Raw genomic sequence first — 17,969 nt, forward strand, 5'->3', positions numbered from 1 at the left:
AGGAATAATAATGATAATAAAAAATTCAATATTTATTGAGTGCTTATATGTGCCACAGTGAATGTATAATTCATTTAATTCTCAAAATAAACCTATGAGGGTGGTTGCATTTTATCAAAGATGAGACTGAGGTGCAAAGTGGTTAAGTGGATTGTCCAGCATAGGGAGTCACATGGCTGTGCATCACATAGATACTAAGAGGCAAAGCTGGACTTTGACCCAGGAATCCGGCCCCAATGTTTGTGCTCTTAACTACTGTCTTCTATTGTCTTCTGTTCCTGTTTTCAAAGGAGGCTGGGGCAAGTAGTTTTATCTACTAGGAATATTTCCTCTCCCTACCAAGTCAGGGTAGCACTGAGGAGGAAGAGGAGAATGGATTTTGGGTAGGCGACCAGCAGCACCTGCCGTGGAGTGGCCATGTGAAGTAACATGAAGAACCTAAGTGAGGTCAGTCTAAGAGGGAGAAGAGTGTCCGGCAGTGGAAGGCATTTAGGGTTCAGGGTCCAAGCCCTCTCTTGCCAACCCAGCTCCGCCACCCACGGCGCTTAACCCGTCAGCCTCGCATCCTCATCTCTACTTTCTTCACATTTCGTTTTAAGAACTAAATGAAAAAGTGTGTATAGAAAGCTTTTGAAATTCGAAGGTGCTGTACATCTGTCAGTTCACGTTAAGTTCTTATCTCATGAGCTTTTCTCCCCTTAGAATAATTATTCCTTCATCAGATTCTAGATAGATATTCTGAGTGCATTTGCTAAAAAAGATGTATGGGTTATTTCTATACTGGGCATAAAAATATATGTATTATAAATATATATATATTACTGTCCTCCATGAAGTGAGGTTTGCTAATCCACCATAATTACACACACTGGTTTAGATCAGACAGTTTCAAACTTCAGCCAAGAAAAAGCAGCATAATGATATCCTATAAACGCAACCGTAACCCGGGAGGCTTGGGAATTTCAACTGATATTAGTGGCATTGGCTCCGGTTCCAGGACGATTTATTGGACAAACACGGTACACTCGTATGAAGTTCTGCTCTTGGCTTGTGTGGAGCCTCAGACCACACAGCAGGCTGTGCAGACGTGACAGTGCTTAGGAGACAGAAACAAGTGGGGATGAGAGGAACTCCGGGCCTCAGCACAAATCAACAAGTTCTGCCTGTGAACGCTTGTTGAACTGTTTAGTCAAATAAGAAAAATGTGGTGGTTTGCCATTTGTCGAATTTCTTGTTCCCCTTCATATGAGGGCGTGCTGATTCAAGATGAGATGCTGAACCTCTCCTCGTTCTAAGCTCTTGTCACTCCATCGCTGAAACCATTCCAAAATTTCAGATCCTAGTTACCAGCTGGTTCTTAACCATGGTTGAGTCATAAAGAATATGCAGTGCTGTGCACCCTGGTAGAGTGACACTGCAGCACAAAAGAGTAAAGAATCTTTTCTGGAAAAGAGCCATTGCCATTCTTTGATGTCACATGATTATCTTCTGTGTGGGTTAAACTCGCCAGCACCCGGGTGTCCTGCAAGACTGACTTTAACCAAATATGTGACCTCTAGTCCCTTCTTCTTTAAGAGGGTGGTGTGACTCAGGTAGACAGTGGGTGTTGGCATAGAGGCCTGGGGAGCTGGCTGCCTCCCTGGGGATCTGCTTGCTCTGCCCTGTTCTAAGAATTAGGTGTGGTCTCCAGCTCTCGGCGCTTTGCCCGCAGAGCCCACTACTGGGCCTTAAAAAGCATGTCAGCCCCTTAATGTTAGATCTGAATATGCAAATCAACGGAAAGATAAAAAATGAAAATCTATGCTTCTTAATTTACTCTGTAGAGAGCATTCTCTAAGAAATGTGAATCAACAGAAATTGTTTCCTATCATCGACAGAAAAAAGTGCTGACTGACACCTTAACTTTACAGATAATGAGATCTTTGGGGAACTTTTAATCTGTCAAAGTTTCCAGGAGCCACACGGAAAGTCTGTCCCCCTCCCTCCCCCAGACTTCAGTGACCATGTTATCTGTCTTGTTTGGTCACTTTCATCTGCTCCATAAACATATAAGGATAACTTACTTGAAGGTGTTTCAGCTGTGCCTGTAACTAGGGCTCTCCTGTCAGTAGTTAAGATGTTAAATTTGAATCTCAATGCATATGTAATTGAGGGTGAATATTTCTAACTCAAAAAAGATACCCTGAAATCGTGTATGCTGTTTGCATTAACTCATAAGCATTTGCAACCTGGATGCTGATTTGAGTATCAGATAGGCTGATAGTAACAGAAATTGTTAGGATTATCTTTGTTACTAAATACTGCTGATTCTTTGTCCTAATAGAAGAAAGGTGTGTAATAAAATATCATTCTACCTTTTGCTTTTTATTCTTTCAAGTGCCCTTTTGAATAGATGTGTTTTTTGACTTGAGTCTCACTAGCATTTCTTATGGGGACTGCCTTTGGGGCCGTACCACTTACTAAATTGTTCTGATCCTTTAGGAAAAGGAAAACCATGGTAACCAGATGGAAGGTATGATTATTTGCCTCTGACCTGGCAAAGTGTTGGGTTTAACAAAAGATGCTTAATAGAAATGTTCAAATTGACCCTTCTCATCGCTGGGACTGCTTAGGGCTCAATCACTCTCATTATTATCAGAGTTATTCGAGCAAAGGCAGCAGTGATCGTATTTTTCATAATCACTCCTTGAGCCAAATGTAATTTGCAATTTGTAGTATTGTATTATGAAACAATAAAGCATTAAAAGGAACAGTGCAAGAATTAGGAGGATGGTAGTGGAGAAAGGAGCAGGGAAGTAGCTGTGTGACAGGCACTCTCAAAATCATTTTAAGTGGACATGGCAGATTTCAATGCTAAATTAAGCATTTAGAAAAATCAGAATTATGTGCTGTTTTTACTTTAAGTGTGCGTGTTTGTGTATCTATATATATTTTATGTATAATAATATGTATACTATTTATTATAAAGTCAATGTAATGAAAGAGGAAACAAAAAATATACTGTGCATGTTATTTGCATGTGCGTGTTGGGCATTATGGGGTTAGTGTAGTTTGAGTCCCTGTGTGGGTATGTTCTGAAAAAAATAAGGTATATCACACCCTATAAAAATCCTGTATGGAACAGTCATTACTAATTGACCCCTTTTTACAAAGAGGGAATTTATTTGCTACAGAAAATATGTCATGTGGTCTATGAACCAGCTGGCGCCTGAAAAGCTTTTTAATGTCATAATTAAGATATACTTCCACTCATCTTCCATCATTTGACTTGAATGGCTCTAAGTATAGAATGTAAATATTATTTCAGAGTTATTTATGTATTTATCTTGTATTTTGAAGGATTATTGTATTGGCTTCATTCTTAAGTCTTTATATCTGGATCTCACAGCCTTTTTATTCTTTTGTGTTTTTTGGGGTTTTTTTTGTTTGTTTGTTTTTAGATCTTTGGAATTTACAGTGGTTCTTGTAAAGTCAAAATTGATAATGTGTGGGGTATAATTTCTTAATTGTTGTTTTAATATTTCCTTGTTCCATATCCTTCTAGGACTCCTGAATTGTCAGGTTGCTAGGCATATCGTTGCATCCTTGATGGATACAACTATGCCAGGGGGAGGAGTGCACTTCCAATGACGTTGGATGGGAGTCCTGAGAAGGATGCGTTGTCCATTAAGGGTCCGTTGCATGTCTAAAGGCTGTTCTAGCTTGGTTAAGTAGAAGCTATTTTTTCCTTAAAAAAAAAAAGTCACTTCTTTTCTCTGTATGCCAAGCAACGCAAATTTAGTTTATTAAATCTAATCAGACTAGCACTGATGAACACTGTACACAATCAAATAAAGATTCTCAAGTTTGTGAATTTCCCTTAAAGAGAACCGCTGCTCAACTCCACCAACTGGAAGCTGCCTCCCATTTTATAGAAGCACCATCTAGTTGTCATGTACCCTTTCCTAAGGCTCACTTCTCATCATTGTTGATTACCAAGATGTTTTTTTGCCTAAATAGGAGCTTTCTGCTTTTCATAATCAGCCGTCTCTTCCCTGATTCACCCAGCATTGCCACAATCTACTGCTGAGCAAATCAGGACGCTGTCATGGTAGCAACTGCTTAAAATGTCACTAAAATATGTAAGAGCCTGTATGGGAAGGACATATCAGAAGTGACTTATTTTTTTTGTCTTTCTCATTTGTAAAATGGAAGCTGAGGTGCAAAAGCATAGTGCCAGAAACCATGAGTGCATCATTATAAAAGATAAATGCATACAGTGAATTCTTGCTATTTTACCCTCTGATTGGGTTTGGGCAATTCAACATGCTTCTCTATTGCCTGGCAGTATTTGCATATGTCAGTACAGACAATTTTGACATTTGGAGTATTATTGCATTTAGAAATATTGGCGGTGTCCTAGGTATGGGTATGTGGACAGTTTTTATGATCCTTTCCAATGGTTGGGATCACTTCTTGACCTTGCCTCCAGGTTCCTGTTCTACATAGACTAGTTCCATTCAGGAACAATGTCTCTGGGACCTCATTGCTGCAGGTGACACAAAATTTATTTCAGTAAAGATGTTTTAACCAGCTGTTCTCAGTATAAAAGCATAGAGTGACTGTCTTTGGTTCCTAGGGCTTTTGAGGTGACTGGCTGTGGTAGAAAGCATCTTGGGTCTGAATTCTGGTTTTGCTGCTTACTTGCTCTTTAACTTGTTCAATCATTAAATCCTCCTGTGCTTGCTGAGCTTTCCCTCCAACGGGAGAATGGTAACACCCAGCTTACATGCTGGTTGTGGGAATCAGTGAGAGAAAGGACATAGTAAGAACTCAATAAATTCTAGTTAAATGTAATTAAATCATGAAAAGAGCATTCAACAGATGCTCACTTATATGTCTCACTTAGGATTTACTGAAAGAGAACCTCATAGGTCTGGGAATTTCATATTCTCTGGGCATATCCAAGTTCAGATCCACTGAGACGTCTTAAGCTAGCCATGAGGTGACCTGAACTCTGTTTAGCTGACAGTGTGACTTTGGGCAGCTCTGCATGCCTTCTGGGCCTCAATTTCCTTGTGTCTCAAAGACATTGGACGAGGTTACTGGTCTCTAGACTTTGATTTTTAGAAACATGGACATATATCCCTTCATACATGGACAAGAGTGCAATAGAACAATCTACAAAGATATGCGGCTAGAATTTCGTTCCTTCCGATAAAATTCAGAGCAGTCAACTTTTAGGGCTTTATGGCAAAAATAAGCTCATAATTGTGTTAGAGACCAGCGTGATCAGTTGAGGGAAGTCAATGCTCACACCAGGAATGTGGGAAAAGATTGTATCAGAGTCCATTGAAAAAGATTTTCTAGAGAAACTTGAATCAAAAACCATTTAGGAAAACTATAACTCGAAGGACTGTAGGAATGATGTTAAAAGCTCACAATACTGCTTTGATTTGAGTAAACAGTGTGTTCTCGAGGCATGCAGAGAACTGGGTGGGGACACAGGAATGACACCATACGGGGTATGAGATTTTGCTGTACAGAACCTTGAACCTGATTCATTGGGCAGCTGCTATGTCTCAGGGATCTTTAGGGCAAATGACAGCATTATCACAACAGGCGGTGATCAAAGACAGGTTGCACAGTGGCTGTACAAACACGTGTCCACCACAAGCAACTGGAAGATTCCAGGAAGAGATAACGAATTCCTGGAGAAAGGGAGTGATTGAACCCTGTGATGGTGCGAATATGTAGAAACGAGGGGCAACGTGCAGGGCTGAGCGTTGAGTTAGATGGTTGTGCTGACCACCGCAGGGCGGGCGTCAGCGTTGGGAGGACACGGGGCTGCGGCAGCTGACACTGAGCTCGAGTTTGACCCATTTTCACTTCTCTTATTCAGCCGAGCTGTATCATTTAACCTACACGTTTCTTAGAATAAATAGTAAGACAAGTATTGTAACAAAGCCCTCCTTAGACATGAGGACCTTAGTAATTAGCAGTGAGAAATACCAGATTTCTAGGTGACATTTCAGTGAGGTTTTTTTGAAGAAAATCTTATTGTAAAAATGATTCCTCAAAGCTTACAAGGTAATTGGTTCTGGATATTCTGTTCATCTTTTTTAAAATATGGCAGCAGATTTTTAAGACTTCTTCCTGTATCATATTTTTAAGTCTGGTATGAGGAAAAGCCCTTTTATTACAAAACCAATTATGTTTTTATTTTATTTACAGCAGGAGGCAGCGTGTTAGCATTTAGCGTCATTTTCTAGCGATCTCTAATTTTAGTAGCAGTATAAAATATAGTAAACTATTTCAATGTAATTTATACTGCAGAGAGAATTACATGAATTTACTAAAACTCCAAATGATAATTTAATAGCATGATTCTCTTATCAATAATTGTTAGCGACAGTTCTTTCTATATGAAAACAATAGAATTTGGTTGCAGTTCTTTGTTTTTGTTGGTTTGTTTGCCTTTTGCTTTCCCCGTTCATTGGCAAGTGCATGTTTGCCATCGTTCTTTACCGTGGGGATGTGTACGGCTCATCTGGCAGACGGCAGTGAGCTCATTTGTAACGCGTCGTAGTAAGACCCATTGAGCAAGTTACTTGAGATTACTTGAGCGGGGTGAAAGCATTGCTCTATCCTTTATGGAGAAAGCCATATGTTTAAGGAATGTTACAGTCAATTCTACTCGGATACGTCAAGGCTCAGCCACTCTTCTTTCTGGAAAGTCTCCAGTGGTGTGTTGGCATTTTTCTCAGTGTACCTTCTCTCTCCACGCAGCAGTTCCTCTAAAGCAACTTTTCTCTTCCTTATCATTTTTTTCTCAAGCTGTTTTTTAAATCTCTATTTTGGAAAAAGGGTCAGGGACTGGTCTGGTGGCATGGTAGTTGAGTTCAAGTGCCCCGCTTCAGTGGCCCATGGTTGGCGGGTTCAGATCCCGGGTGCAGAGCTACACACTGCTCATCAAGCCAGGCTGTGGCAGTGTCCCACATACAAAATAGAGGAAGATGGGCACAGATGTTAACTCAGGGCCAATCTTCCTCACCAATAAAAAGGTCAGTCTTCTATGTTGTGACTATGATATGACTAGTAAACTCTTCCCAAGATGGTGGGGTAGGCGACCACTTTCTATTTCAGTGTCACACCCACTGGGTGGTGGATTTTTCTTTTTGAACATGTGTATGGGTTAGTCAGAAGGCAGTTCATCACACTGATTCTCTGCTGAGAATGGGTTTGCTTCCTGGATATACTATTGGTGCAATATTTTTTTCAGCTGCACTGTTCCTTTGAAGACCCATTTGAAATTCATCTGTGGCTTTTAAAAGATAATAAAATAAATGTAATTGATGTCTTCCAAGTTTTTAAGCATCTCGCCATTAAATGATTATCTTCGTAGGTCGATTACTGATTTCAGTAATGAAACTGACTTTGCAAGTACATGGGTAGCTGAAATTTTTCAGTGACCTCCCCTGCTTTTCAGGAAGAATTAAGCAACTATAAACTAAGAAGGACACTAGAATATATGGGCAATTAGAGTGGATGAGGGTATAGTTACTTTCTTTTCTTTTTATGTTCTGGAAGGGTTGGTATACTTTTTTTTACTTACAGTCTTTATTTCGCTCTGTCAAAAAATTACAGCAGAGGGATTCATTTTTACCCCAATTATAAAGTAAAATGCTGTGATTTTTAGTATGCTTTAAAGTAATCACATAATTTATTAACTAAAGCAGACATTAAGAGAAATGTCCAGGGCCAGCCCGGTGGCGCCACAGTTAAGTTCGCACGTTCCGCTTCAGTGGCCCGGGGTTCACCGGTTCGGATCCCGGGTGGGGACATGGCACTGCTTGGCACGCCATGCTGTGGTAGGCGTCCCACATATAACGTGAAGGAAGATAGGCATGGATGTTAGCTCAGGGCCAGTCTTCCTCAGCCAAAAGAGGAGGATTGGCAGCAGTTAGCTCAGGGCTAATCTTCCAAAAAAAAAAAGAGAAATGTCCGAATGCCAACCTATCAACGTTTTATCTAGGATTTCTTTACTGTTTCATGCGTTAATCTTGAGTCTATAATTTAAAAAGGAAAATGTATTATAAGTTTGATAATATATTTACAAATAATAAAATAGTATATTCTGAAGATTAGGGAGTGGTCTAGGAAAAAATATTTTGATACCAAATACAATGAGAGAAAATACAGCTCTTCAGTATGAGTCAGGGTTTACTCTTTTTTTTTTTTCCTTTTATTCATGTACTTAAGGTAAAAAGCTGAAAGTGGTGGACTGAGAAATAAAACTAAAAGTTTCTTCACAAAGTAGGACCAAGACCTTTTTAAAAAAGATTTTAACATAGCTAATTAAATTCAAGGTTACGTTTGGGGCTGAAAATATCTAAACTATTTTAAAACATGGAAAAAATCAACCGATCTCAATTTTTCCCTGTTATTAACTCAAAGGGCAGATACATATGATCTTCCTATAGGATTAAACTGTGCCTTTTGGTACAGACAGACAACATGTCTTGTGTCATTGTGTAGTCTTTCTCAAATATCATACAGGGTCGAATGGATGTAACCTAGAATGTCAACCAGAACAGCCGTCTTTAAAAACAAACAAAACAGATGAATATGGCAGCTTTGTATCATTGGAAGGACATTTATGAACTGAAAAACTAAATGGTTAAAATGATTTGCCTTTAAGAGTACCAAATTATAAGTAAATAACACATATTAAGACTTGAACTTATACTTTTCTTGAAGTTAGAATTGAATACATTTTATATTTCCAGATGCCTCAGTGTTGCAGAATTTTCAGGATGGGAAATCAGATGGACTTTAAATGCTGTCTATGGGCTGATGACACTTAAGTTAATCTGGATTGTCTAGCACTCTCCTCTCCCCAGAACTCCTTATCGATAATATTTCTGTAGAAGGAATGAACATTATGTTTTAGATGTTGGCTCCTAGTATCAGTTTTTTATGTTTGCTCTTTCATTCGTTCATTCCATAAAGTCAATCATTATGCTTAATTCTTAGGCATTATTGGTATGTTGACAAAAATAAATGAAAGTCTTTTCTTTTTAATGCTTTGTATTTATTAGTTTTAAAAGACTCGTATATATTTTATCCCTTGTGAGAAGTGGTCAGATTCTGGACTTATGTTCTTGGGGATTCTTCTTTTTTCTTTTTTCTCTTGTGCGATTGCAATGGTCTTCCAATTTCCAGATAGGATTAAGTTCTAAGGATAGATTTGTACAGATGCTAACTTTACAGCCAGTCTAGACTGCTATCTAGTAATATACATAATTTTTGAAGGAATAGTGGTGGTGGTATTTTAACTTTTCTCTATTTGAACATTTAAGAATGCTTTTTCTCCGTATTTATAAGCCCCCTTGCAACATAGTGTCACTTTAGTTAACACAGGAGATGTTCCCACATACACTTCAGGTGTAGACCAGTATTTGACGTAAGATTCGTATTAATGAAAGAATGACCTATGCTACCAACCAAGCCATTACCTGAAACAGTTTTTTGTCTTTCATATCAACGTTGGTCCTCCACCTGTGCCCCCCTCTTTTTCAGTATGGTTGTCACCATAAGCCAGATTCCTACTTTGTCCTCAGAAAGGAGTGGTTAATATGTTTTGTATATTTATGAATGCTGAGTTGAGTAACTGTCTGTAAAAGATTTCTTTTTTGAAACATCTGGTGACCAAATCACTACAGATGAATATTGTTTGAGGGTATGTAGCCCAGACATTCCAGGCAACGTGGTCTTTTATAGAGAAAAGTAACAGAGCAAGAAAAATAACTGATACCAAGTCTGAGGTTTCTCAGATATTTTGGATGCCAAAAGAGAATAATGTTAGTGTTTTGTTAGAGAGCCTGGAGTTCAGTACCCATCTGTAGGCATTTTTGCGGACTATTTTTGAATTATTCGTTTGTGTCTTGTGCTTGTTTTTGATCAGATATAGATTTCCAAGCATTCGGCAACTGCTTTTCATCAGATGTAGGAATAATATTTGATGAGAATGCCTTAAAGCTTTCAATTTAATAAGCTCAAAGTATCATAGCAGTGTAAATTATCTTTTGTACTTTAAACCTTTCAAACATGGTTTTGTTTGTCAGTTTTTAAACTATGATGAATGTTTCCAATAAACCTGACAGTGAAAATAAAGAGTAGTTGTTTTGGAGAGATTATTAAATAAATGATTTTGGATTATCATTCTTTAGTCCTAAGAAAAACCAACTTCAATGCAGATTTTTATCCTCTGGCATCTGAAGTCTTCGGCACTCAGTCCTGTACGTTTATTAATTGTTTAATAAGGATGAACTGCAAGGTTTTTGTTGTTATTATTTATTTTTGTTTTGTCAAAAGAAAAATGGATATTGAGGTCATTTTCCAAAAAGAGTTTTCTCTGGAAAGTTCTAATTAAAAATGAATAAAGTAAGCTCATTGAAATATTAATACCAGGCAAAACTCTAGTGAACTGCAGGAGGCATTTTTGGCTCTCATTTTGAGGAAGCCCACATTTCATTGAGTACACGTGTCTTTATCACAAAAGAAGGAAAACTCATTTTGTATATATTGACAAGTTAGAATTTTTTGTTATCAACAGGTTTGGCAAACATCGAAAAGATGACAAGATTGAGAAAACGGGTAAAATAAAAATACAGGACTCCCTCACGTCAGAAGAGGAGAGAATACGAATGAAGCAGGAGCAGGAGAGGTAGACTTCAGTTATTTGATTAACCCTCACAAGACAGAGGTTCTTCTTTTTTCTTTCTACTTTTTTTTTTAACGTAAAGAATTTGCATTCGATTGGTTATTTTTTCTGTGTCATTCCAAATACTGATGGTTGTGGGGTGAATATAATGTAAAGAAAGATTAAAAGGAAGAAACTCACATTTATTTGAGGTATTAAAGTGAACTTTAATGGTTTTAGTTAAAATCTTTGCAAGGAAGATAGTAGGACATGTTAGATGAATAAATAACTGTTAATACTGAATTTATGATCACTTTTAAAATCACAAAGAAATATTTAAAATTCTGTCTCATTCATCTATGAGTATGTGGTATATTATCACAACTTTTAAGAAATGCTCATCTGGAAATAAAGCTATTTGAATTTTTACGTCTCAATTAGAATATTTTGATTAAAATAAGAATTGGTGGGGCTGTTAGTTTTTTACTACGTTGTTTTCCTTTCATACCTGATGTTTATTTCTTTTTTCCCTTCTGTTTCACTATCTTCACATTTTGTGTCATTTCTACTTAAATTTTATTCCATCTCTTGTACAAAGATTATCTATTGTTGAATCTTTCCATGTCAAGAACCCAAAGACCAATGAAATGAATGAAGAGTTACTTTAAGCAGACGCTTGAAAACCGTGATTAGAATTGTTCTGGTTATGCTCCCTGAGGATGCGAGAGCCGTCTCACACTTTCATTATTGGAGTTTACAGGCTCAGCGAGCTCCTCTGTATCATCAGATTTCATTTCAGAGCTGCCACAGCAAGAGCTACGGTGCCTGTTTTGCTTTGAATAATCTGGAGTTTGAGTGAGTTTCTTGAGCCTTGGTCGAGGTTATAAAGCTCAATGTAACCCTAGCCTAGTCCATAACTAGGATGATAGCCCAGCATCTTTAAGACCAAGTCTACTCTTCTTACCACAATTCTAGAGTCGGGCACTTTCAGTCTTATCAGTAAATGAAAGAACTAGAAAGAGTATCCCACAACAGCTTGCTTTAAAAGTGATTGTTTGGACATATTTCCGTTCATCTAATATGTCTCTGCCTTTGCAGTATGCTTACTCTGATTCTCTCTAGCTTTTCAGAGTATAAAATACGTAAGTGGGAAAAATATGGACTTTTAATTTATGATGAAAATCTGGGTTTAGTCTTCTAGTTCTTCTCCAGTTTTTATTTTTTAAAAATCATTCCATCTCTCTTGCTTTCTAGGATTCTCTCTAATCCTTACCAATTTTGGGATCCCCAAACTTATTACTAAATCAGTATTTTTAGGCCAGGGTGCACAGAGTTCCTTAGTGAGTGTGGTATGCCATTTAATTGCTCAGTAGTATAACTTTTTATCCTAAAGGACTTTCTTTAGTCCCTCAAGGAAGAGTGTATACCAGGTAAATGGGTGAACTCAGGTTTATCCACAGGTAAATATGCGATTTAGTTAGAGAGCAATCTGAGCAATAGAAAGAAATATTGTACCTTTCCCCTATCTTGATGCCAGCTAAAGGGGCTTCATTAATCCTGTATCACTTTTCATATTCTAAGTATTCCTTCTTTGCAGTTTAAAATGACTGCTGTGTTTCAGTGCAGAATTCTCAACATTTTCCAAAATACTTCTATAATGCATAGTCAAATATTTCGAGCCAAACAATAATTTTTACATAATGGTTTCACTGTATTACTAATTTGCGTAACGAACAGTTCGCTTCTCAGTTTGGCTTTTAATCTCCATTTTTGTACCTCTAATGATGCAATACTTCTGGGAACTAGGTTGGTCATAATGAATTTACAATGTACAGGAGGCCTAGACTAAAAATCTTTTAGGGTCAAGGAACAAGTGAATGATCCATTAAAAAAATCAATTAGCTTCATAATTTAGAAAAACTATTATACTCTGACTTTGTATTTCAATAACAATTTTTGCAAGTATGTTTTATTTAAACTTGTGGATCTTGTAATAGAGCATGTGAATGCATGAGACTTATTGAATTATATAATGGACCGTGTTGCATGTTTGTTATTTTGGTAGAGCAAGCCTTCTCTTGTATGTCCTGCTTTCTATTCTGTCTGTTGGCAATGGTAAGGCTCGTTTTTAGAATGGAAACTGCGACTTCTCTGGGAAGAATTTGATTGGAGGATAGATAAAAATAAAGAACCCACTGCTTATGTTCTCATGACAGTGTTTACTTCCCTGCTCATTAGTCGTGAAGCATCTCCTATAACATTATTTACCACTGTAGCTATTTGAGTTCTGAAAAGTATTTTGGCTGATTCTATATAAAAATAGAAAACTTGACATTCCTTAGTTATTAGTTATGATGTGTCCACATACCAAAATCTTTTTGTCCATACACATCCGTGAAGTCTGAGTGTTACTCAAGATATAAATATCAAAAAATGGAAAGAGCAATGAGTATAATTTAAAATGTTTTCCCTTGCATGTTAAGATCTATTTAGATAGTGAAAGTAAATTAGGTTCTTCTGAGATTAAACTTGACTTCTTGTTAACTTTCCCCCCTTTCCTTCCACTTGCTACCATTGTGGGGGGGCGGGGTCTCCACACATGAGAAATGGATGAGGAAGATGGCTTCGGTGGTCTGTCTTCTGGCTCCACTAGCCCTGCCCTGCCACAGACTTGAGCCTGCTGGCCTCAGGTCTCTTCTTGAGAAGTGGGGAGTCTGGGGATGACACCAAGGGTGAAGTCAGCCGGTCCTGGGTTGTGCTATTGTGACCTCTAGCTCTGAGCTCAGAACCTAGCTCCCAAAGCCTTTCAGAGATGCTGTTGACCACACTGGGGAGAGGCGAGGAGGCTAGGCAAAGCAATTGGTATTTGGAGTTGAGGTGTGAATTTAGCGCTTGCTGCCTTTTACTGGTTTCTCTTTCAGGCGTGCCTAGGAACACAGCCCCTGTTGGCTCATTTCCGCTATATGAAAGGATTGGGCTCTTTCCTTACCCTAAAGAGAACACCTTCAATTAAGTGATCTATGTAACTGCAGGTCCAGTTAGCTTCCATCAGGAGGCACACTGATGGATTTCTCTGTTGACCAAGAGTCAGAAGTAATGTTTTGGCTTTCTACTGTGTTTCTGCCCTGGTGATATCCTTGTTTATGTCTTAATGGTTGGTATATAAACAGTGGGATGTGGGGTTTCCCAAACAGTGTTCAGCAGTAGAAGAAGAGTTCCACATGCAAATATTTCTGAGAAACACTTGGATGACCCAATTTATGCGTGTTTCTTTACTCCATCATTTCTCAAAACCCTAATTATGTTAAAGTACCTCGTGCGTCACCAAGATAAGAATAGAGACTCATCATGTCCTCACTTATTTATTCACAGAACATCTCTTTCATTTTTTATTTTTCATAAAATACTAACATCTCTCAGAATTCAGTCATTTGAGAAATACTGATGGCAAGCAAAGACCATTGGCTCCTGGTTCAACCATATCCACCCCCTTACTCACCTCACTGGCTGTAGAAATCAGTCGATCAGTTTCTAGGGCCATGAGCAGGTTTAGAGCCAGTGTCATAACCTGCCTCTACTATATGGTTTCTGTTTTGTGTGCTTAGGAATCTTATTCCTATTCCATTTTCTCTTTCCCACATTTCTCACCTGTTTAAAACATAAAACTTTTAAAGGCTAATTCTAAATTTATTCTAATTCTAAATCTACAGAAAATTTGGAAAAAAAACCCATAAAATTAAAATAGGAAAACAAAAATTTATTTGTAATATTGCCACTGTAAACATGGTGGTCTGTGCTGTTCTAATTTTTTTTCCTATAAAATACGTATTTCCACACATACGTATTTTTAAAAGTTAGCATCTATTTTCATTTTGATTTGTTTTGCATTTTGATACATTCTCAGAAAATCATGGTAAATGTTTTCTGGAACAAGGTCAAGTGTATATGAACAGATGGATGGATGAGAAAGAAGGACAGAAAGAAGGAAAGAAGGTTTGAAAGATAAACTATTAGTTGTACTACCTGGCCAAATTCCCTAACTATCAAATAATATCTACCGCATATGTTATTCAGTCTATTAAAGGAGATTTATAATATTAACTGGCCGCATTTTGTAGTTACTCAGCAAAAGATACCGATTATGTTATTATTATCTATACCTACATAGTAGGTTATGCTTGGAAGAATTTTCAAGGGGACTGAATGCGTGTAGTGGGTACATGAATAAGTTAATGAATTTCTTATGAAATTCTCCCAGTATTCAAAGGGTATTCTTAAATCTGCTAAGGAAATATATGCCTTGGAACGTTCCATTATTCAAGGTGATAGTCACCCTTCAAAGCTTTGTGTTTTCAGTAGTAGGCCATTGAACTGTGTGTGTCTGTAGGTGGTACACGACCAGTTCGTGGTGCGTCATTTTGCAAGTTTTTGTGGCATTTCTGCGTATGGTTGCCATTCACTGGTGTTTCTCCTTTTGATTTTACCAACTGTTCCCATTGTCTACTTTGAGTAATTACTTGAAATTTCGATAAACTTTTTTGTGGTCTTAGTTGGTAACATCCTTTTCAGCAGCTGATATATGTTTGTTTACTTTATGCAGAAATTAATCGTTTTATTATATGTCTTATAATGTAGTAGTAAAGCTTGTTTGAAGTATATGAATAAAGAGAGAAATTACAGGAGGAGCAATCTATATAGCAATAATAGATGCGTCATTCCCTGTGCATCTGAAAGAAAGAAGAGAAAAAGAGTTTTCACTCATTTGGCTTAAAACTTAGTGTTCAGGTTCTCAGAATTCTGACATGAGAACCCGGATAAGCCCGATAACCTGGATAACCTGGATAACCTTTGCATTGAGGTCACATAGTGTCATTCAAACAAAGCTTGACTTTTAAAAATTAACCTTTTGATGGAAAATATATATGTCTCTATCCTGTAGCAGAGTTTTTCATATTTTCTCTGACCTCTTGAATCCTTCAGAAAAGTCAACTCTAGTTAATGAGATTAGTTTCATCACCCATTTCTTTAAATATATTTATCGTACAGGTGAACAAAAATATTTAAGAGTCTATTAACTTGCTTTATGGAAGTTCACCACTTAGACTGATGCTTGGGCAGGTTAAGCCTTGGGCATGTAGATATTTGGAGCTGATTGTGCTGACAGTCTGTAACTGAAGTAGGAGAATGCAGTTCTGTTTTTCATGAGAGCTGTGTTGGGTGTATTTGGCATTGTAGCATATCTCTTTGAGCTGGAAAAAATTGTAGATGCTCTGATTCTTGTAAAAGCCCAAATGTGGGGCCGGCCCGGTGGCGCAGTGGTTAAGTTCGCACCTTCTGCTTCTCAGCGGCCCGGGGTTCACTGGTTCGGATCCCGGGTGCGGACGTGGCACTGCTTGGCACGCCATGCTGTGGTAGGCATATAAAGTAGAGGAAGATGGGCACGATGTTAGCTCAGGGCCAGTCTTCCTCAGCAAAAGGAGGGGGACTGGCAGTAGTTAGCTCAGGGCTAATCTTCCTCAAAAAAAAAAAAAAGCCCTGGGGCTGGCCCCGTGGCCGAGTGGTTAAGTTCTCGCGCTCCGCTGCAGGTGGCCCAGTGTTTCGTTGGTTCGAATCCTGGGCGCGGACATGGCACTGCTCATCGGACCACGCTGAGGCAGCGTCCCACATGCCACAACTAGAAGGACCCACAACGAAGAATATACAACTATGTACTGGAGGGCTTTGGGGAGAAAAGGGAAAAAAATAAAATCTTTAAAAAAAAAAAAAAAAGCCCAAATGCAATGTGAGTGAGTGAGTGAATATCAGAGTGTGTGTGTGAGTGAGTGTGTGTGTTTTTGGTTAGTGAAATATTATTGTAGCGTTTTATTAGTGTAAAAGAGAAATTTGTGTTCTTTATAGTATATTAAGTACACAATATGATAGTATAACATTTTTTATTATTATGATGATGTTGTTCCCTCTTTCAAAGATCCTTTACCTTTGTTAAGAGGGAGACAAGATTTTAAGGTATTAACATTAGAAAATTAATATAAGACAATATAATCAACTGTGAAAATAGGTGACTGCAGAGCTTTGGGAAGGGGAGAGGTGGGTGGGGCTAGTTAATAATGAACACTTTATAGAGATGGTAATTTGGGGTCCTGGTCTAGTTCCCAAGAACTTACATATTTAGCAAAGTGGAGAAATTCTACATCCACACTCAGGGCCCATGGGGCGTGGACATTCTTTTAACTGCTTAGCTTCCTTAAAAATTGTCATTGTATCAGTGGTTAGTAGTATCTCCATGAATGCTTTCCTTTTATGACTTTTGCAACTTTTAGCCGTTTCATATGTTAAAACTAGTATCACTCATTTTGGCATGAGGGGATGAAATTTAACTTTTCCTCCCACCTATTCTAAGGTACCATTACGGATTTCAGCAACTTCTCTTCTTCCTTTGAATTGGAAATGTACCTTCAAAACCATTGTTCCTGTTTGAGGAATAGTTTTTCAGGACTCATTTAGAATATGGAAGGCTTTCATCTCAATCAACTTTTACCCAAATATTACAAAGATATTAAAATCGCCCTTAAAATTGTGACTGTTTTCAAAGTAAGAAATCTCATGGAATATTGTCCCTCATTTGGGAATTCAGCATGGACACCACATGGGCAGCTGACTTATGGGTAGGTGGCAGTTGTTAGATTTACCTAGCAGGTAAGCTAAAGGATTGATGAGCTGAGCCACAGTGTATCTGAAGTCTGAGATGTGCTGGTGTTTTGAGGGGTAAATAAAGCATTCAGTCAATTGATCACAGACTGCTATTAAATTGAACCATTCATTCCAGTTGTCTTGTAGGTTAAATTTCATTCTGCCATGAATTTAGATTTTATTTGATGAGTTTCTGTAATAACTGGTTTTTAGAGAGAGGGAAGAATATTGGGATAAGATCTGGGAACTTTGTTCCCAGAATTAGGTTTCTGGATGGCAGTGCAATAATTTGGGGGTGAAATATTCCCCAAAAGAGTTTATCCAGGATCTGAAACATTGTCTTGAAGATGGCTAACAACTAATATGTAGCAATCTGAAATTGACTTAATCTTTTTGGTTAAATTAATATTAGTGTAGTCTGTCTTCTGTAGACCTAAACCTTTTTAAAAGAAAATTAAAACCATTAAAGTTCCGTTTCTGTTTCTGGGAGTCTTTTGAACAAACGCACCATTGCTCGTTTCGTGTGTGGAAGCTTCATAGCTCTGGAGGCAGAGGTATTGGGGAGATAACTGAGCAGTTGAAGCACGCCCTTGAT

At 38.0% G+C, this 17,969-nt stretch overlaps 1 protein-coding gene across 19 annotated transcripts in view; it reads left to right on the top strand.

Moving 5' to 3' along the window:
• PARD3 (par-3 family cell polarity regulator) overlaps nucleotides 1-17,969 on the top strand; it is a 518,486-nt gene that overhangs the window by 351,006 nt on the left and 149,511 nt on the right. For 16 of the 19 annotated variants that reach the window (XM_046679514.1, XM_046679504.1, XM_046679509.1 and 13 more), the window contains one exon: nucleotides 10,598-10,708. The exons of the other annotated variants lie outside the window; for them this stretch is intronic. In XM_046679514.1, coding sequence (XP_046535470.1) covers nucleotides 10,598-10,708 — 111 coding nt within the window. The remainder of the gene's footprint in view (nucleotides 1-10,597; nucleotides 10,709-17,969) is intronic. 19 annotated transcript variants of the gene reach the window in all.

This window comes from Equus quagga, chromosome 12 (assembly GCF_021613505.1).
Source record: "Equus quagga isolate Etosha38 chromosome 12, UCLA_HA_Equagga_1.0, whole genome shotgun sequence".
NCBI classification, from domain to species: Eukaryota; Metazoa; Chordata; class Mammalia; order Perissodactyla; family Equidae; genus Equus; species Equus quagga.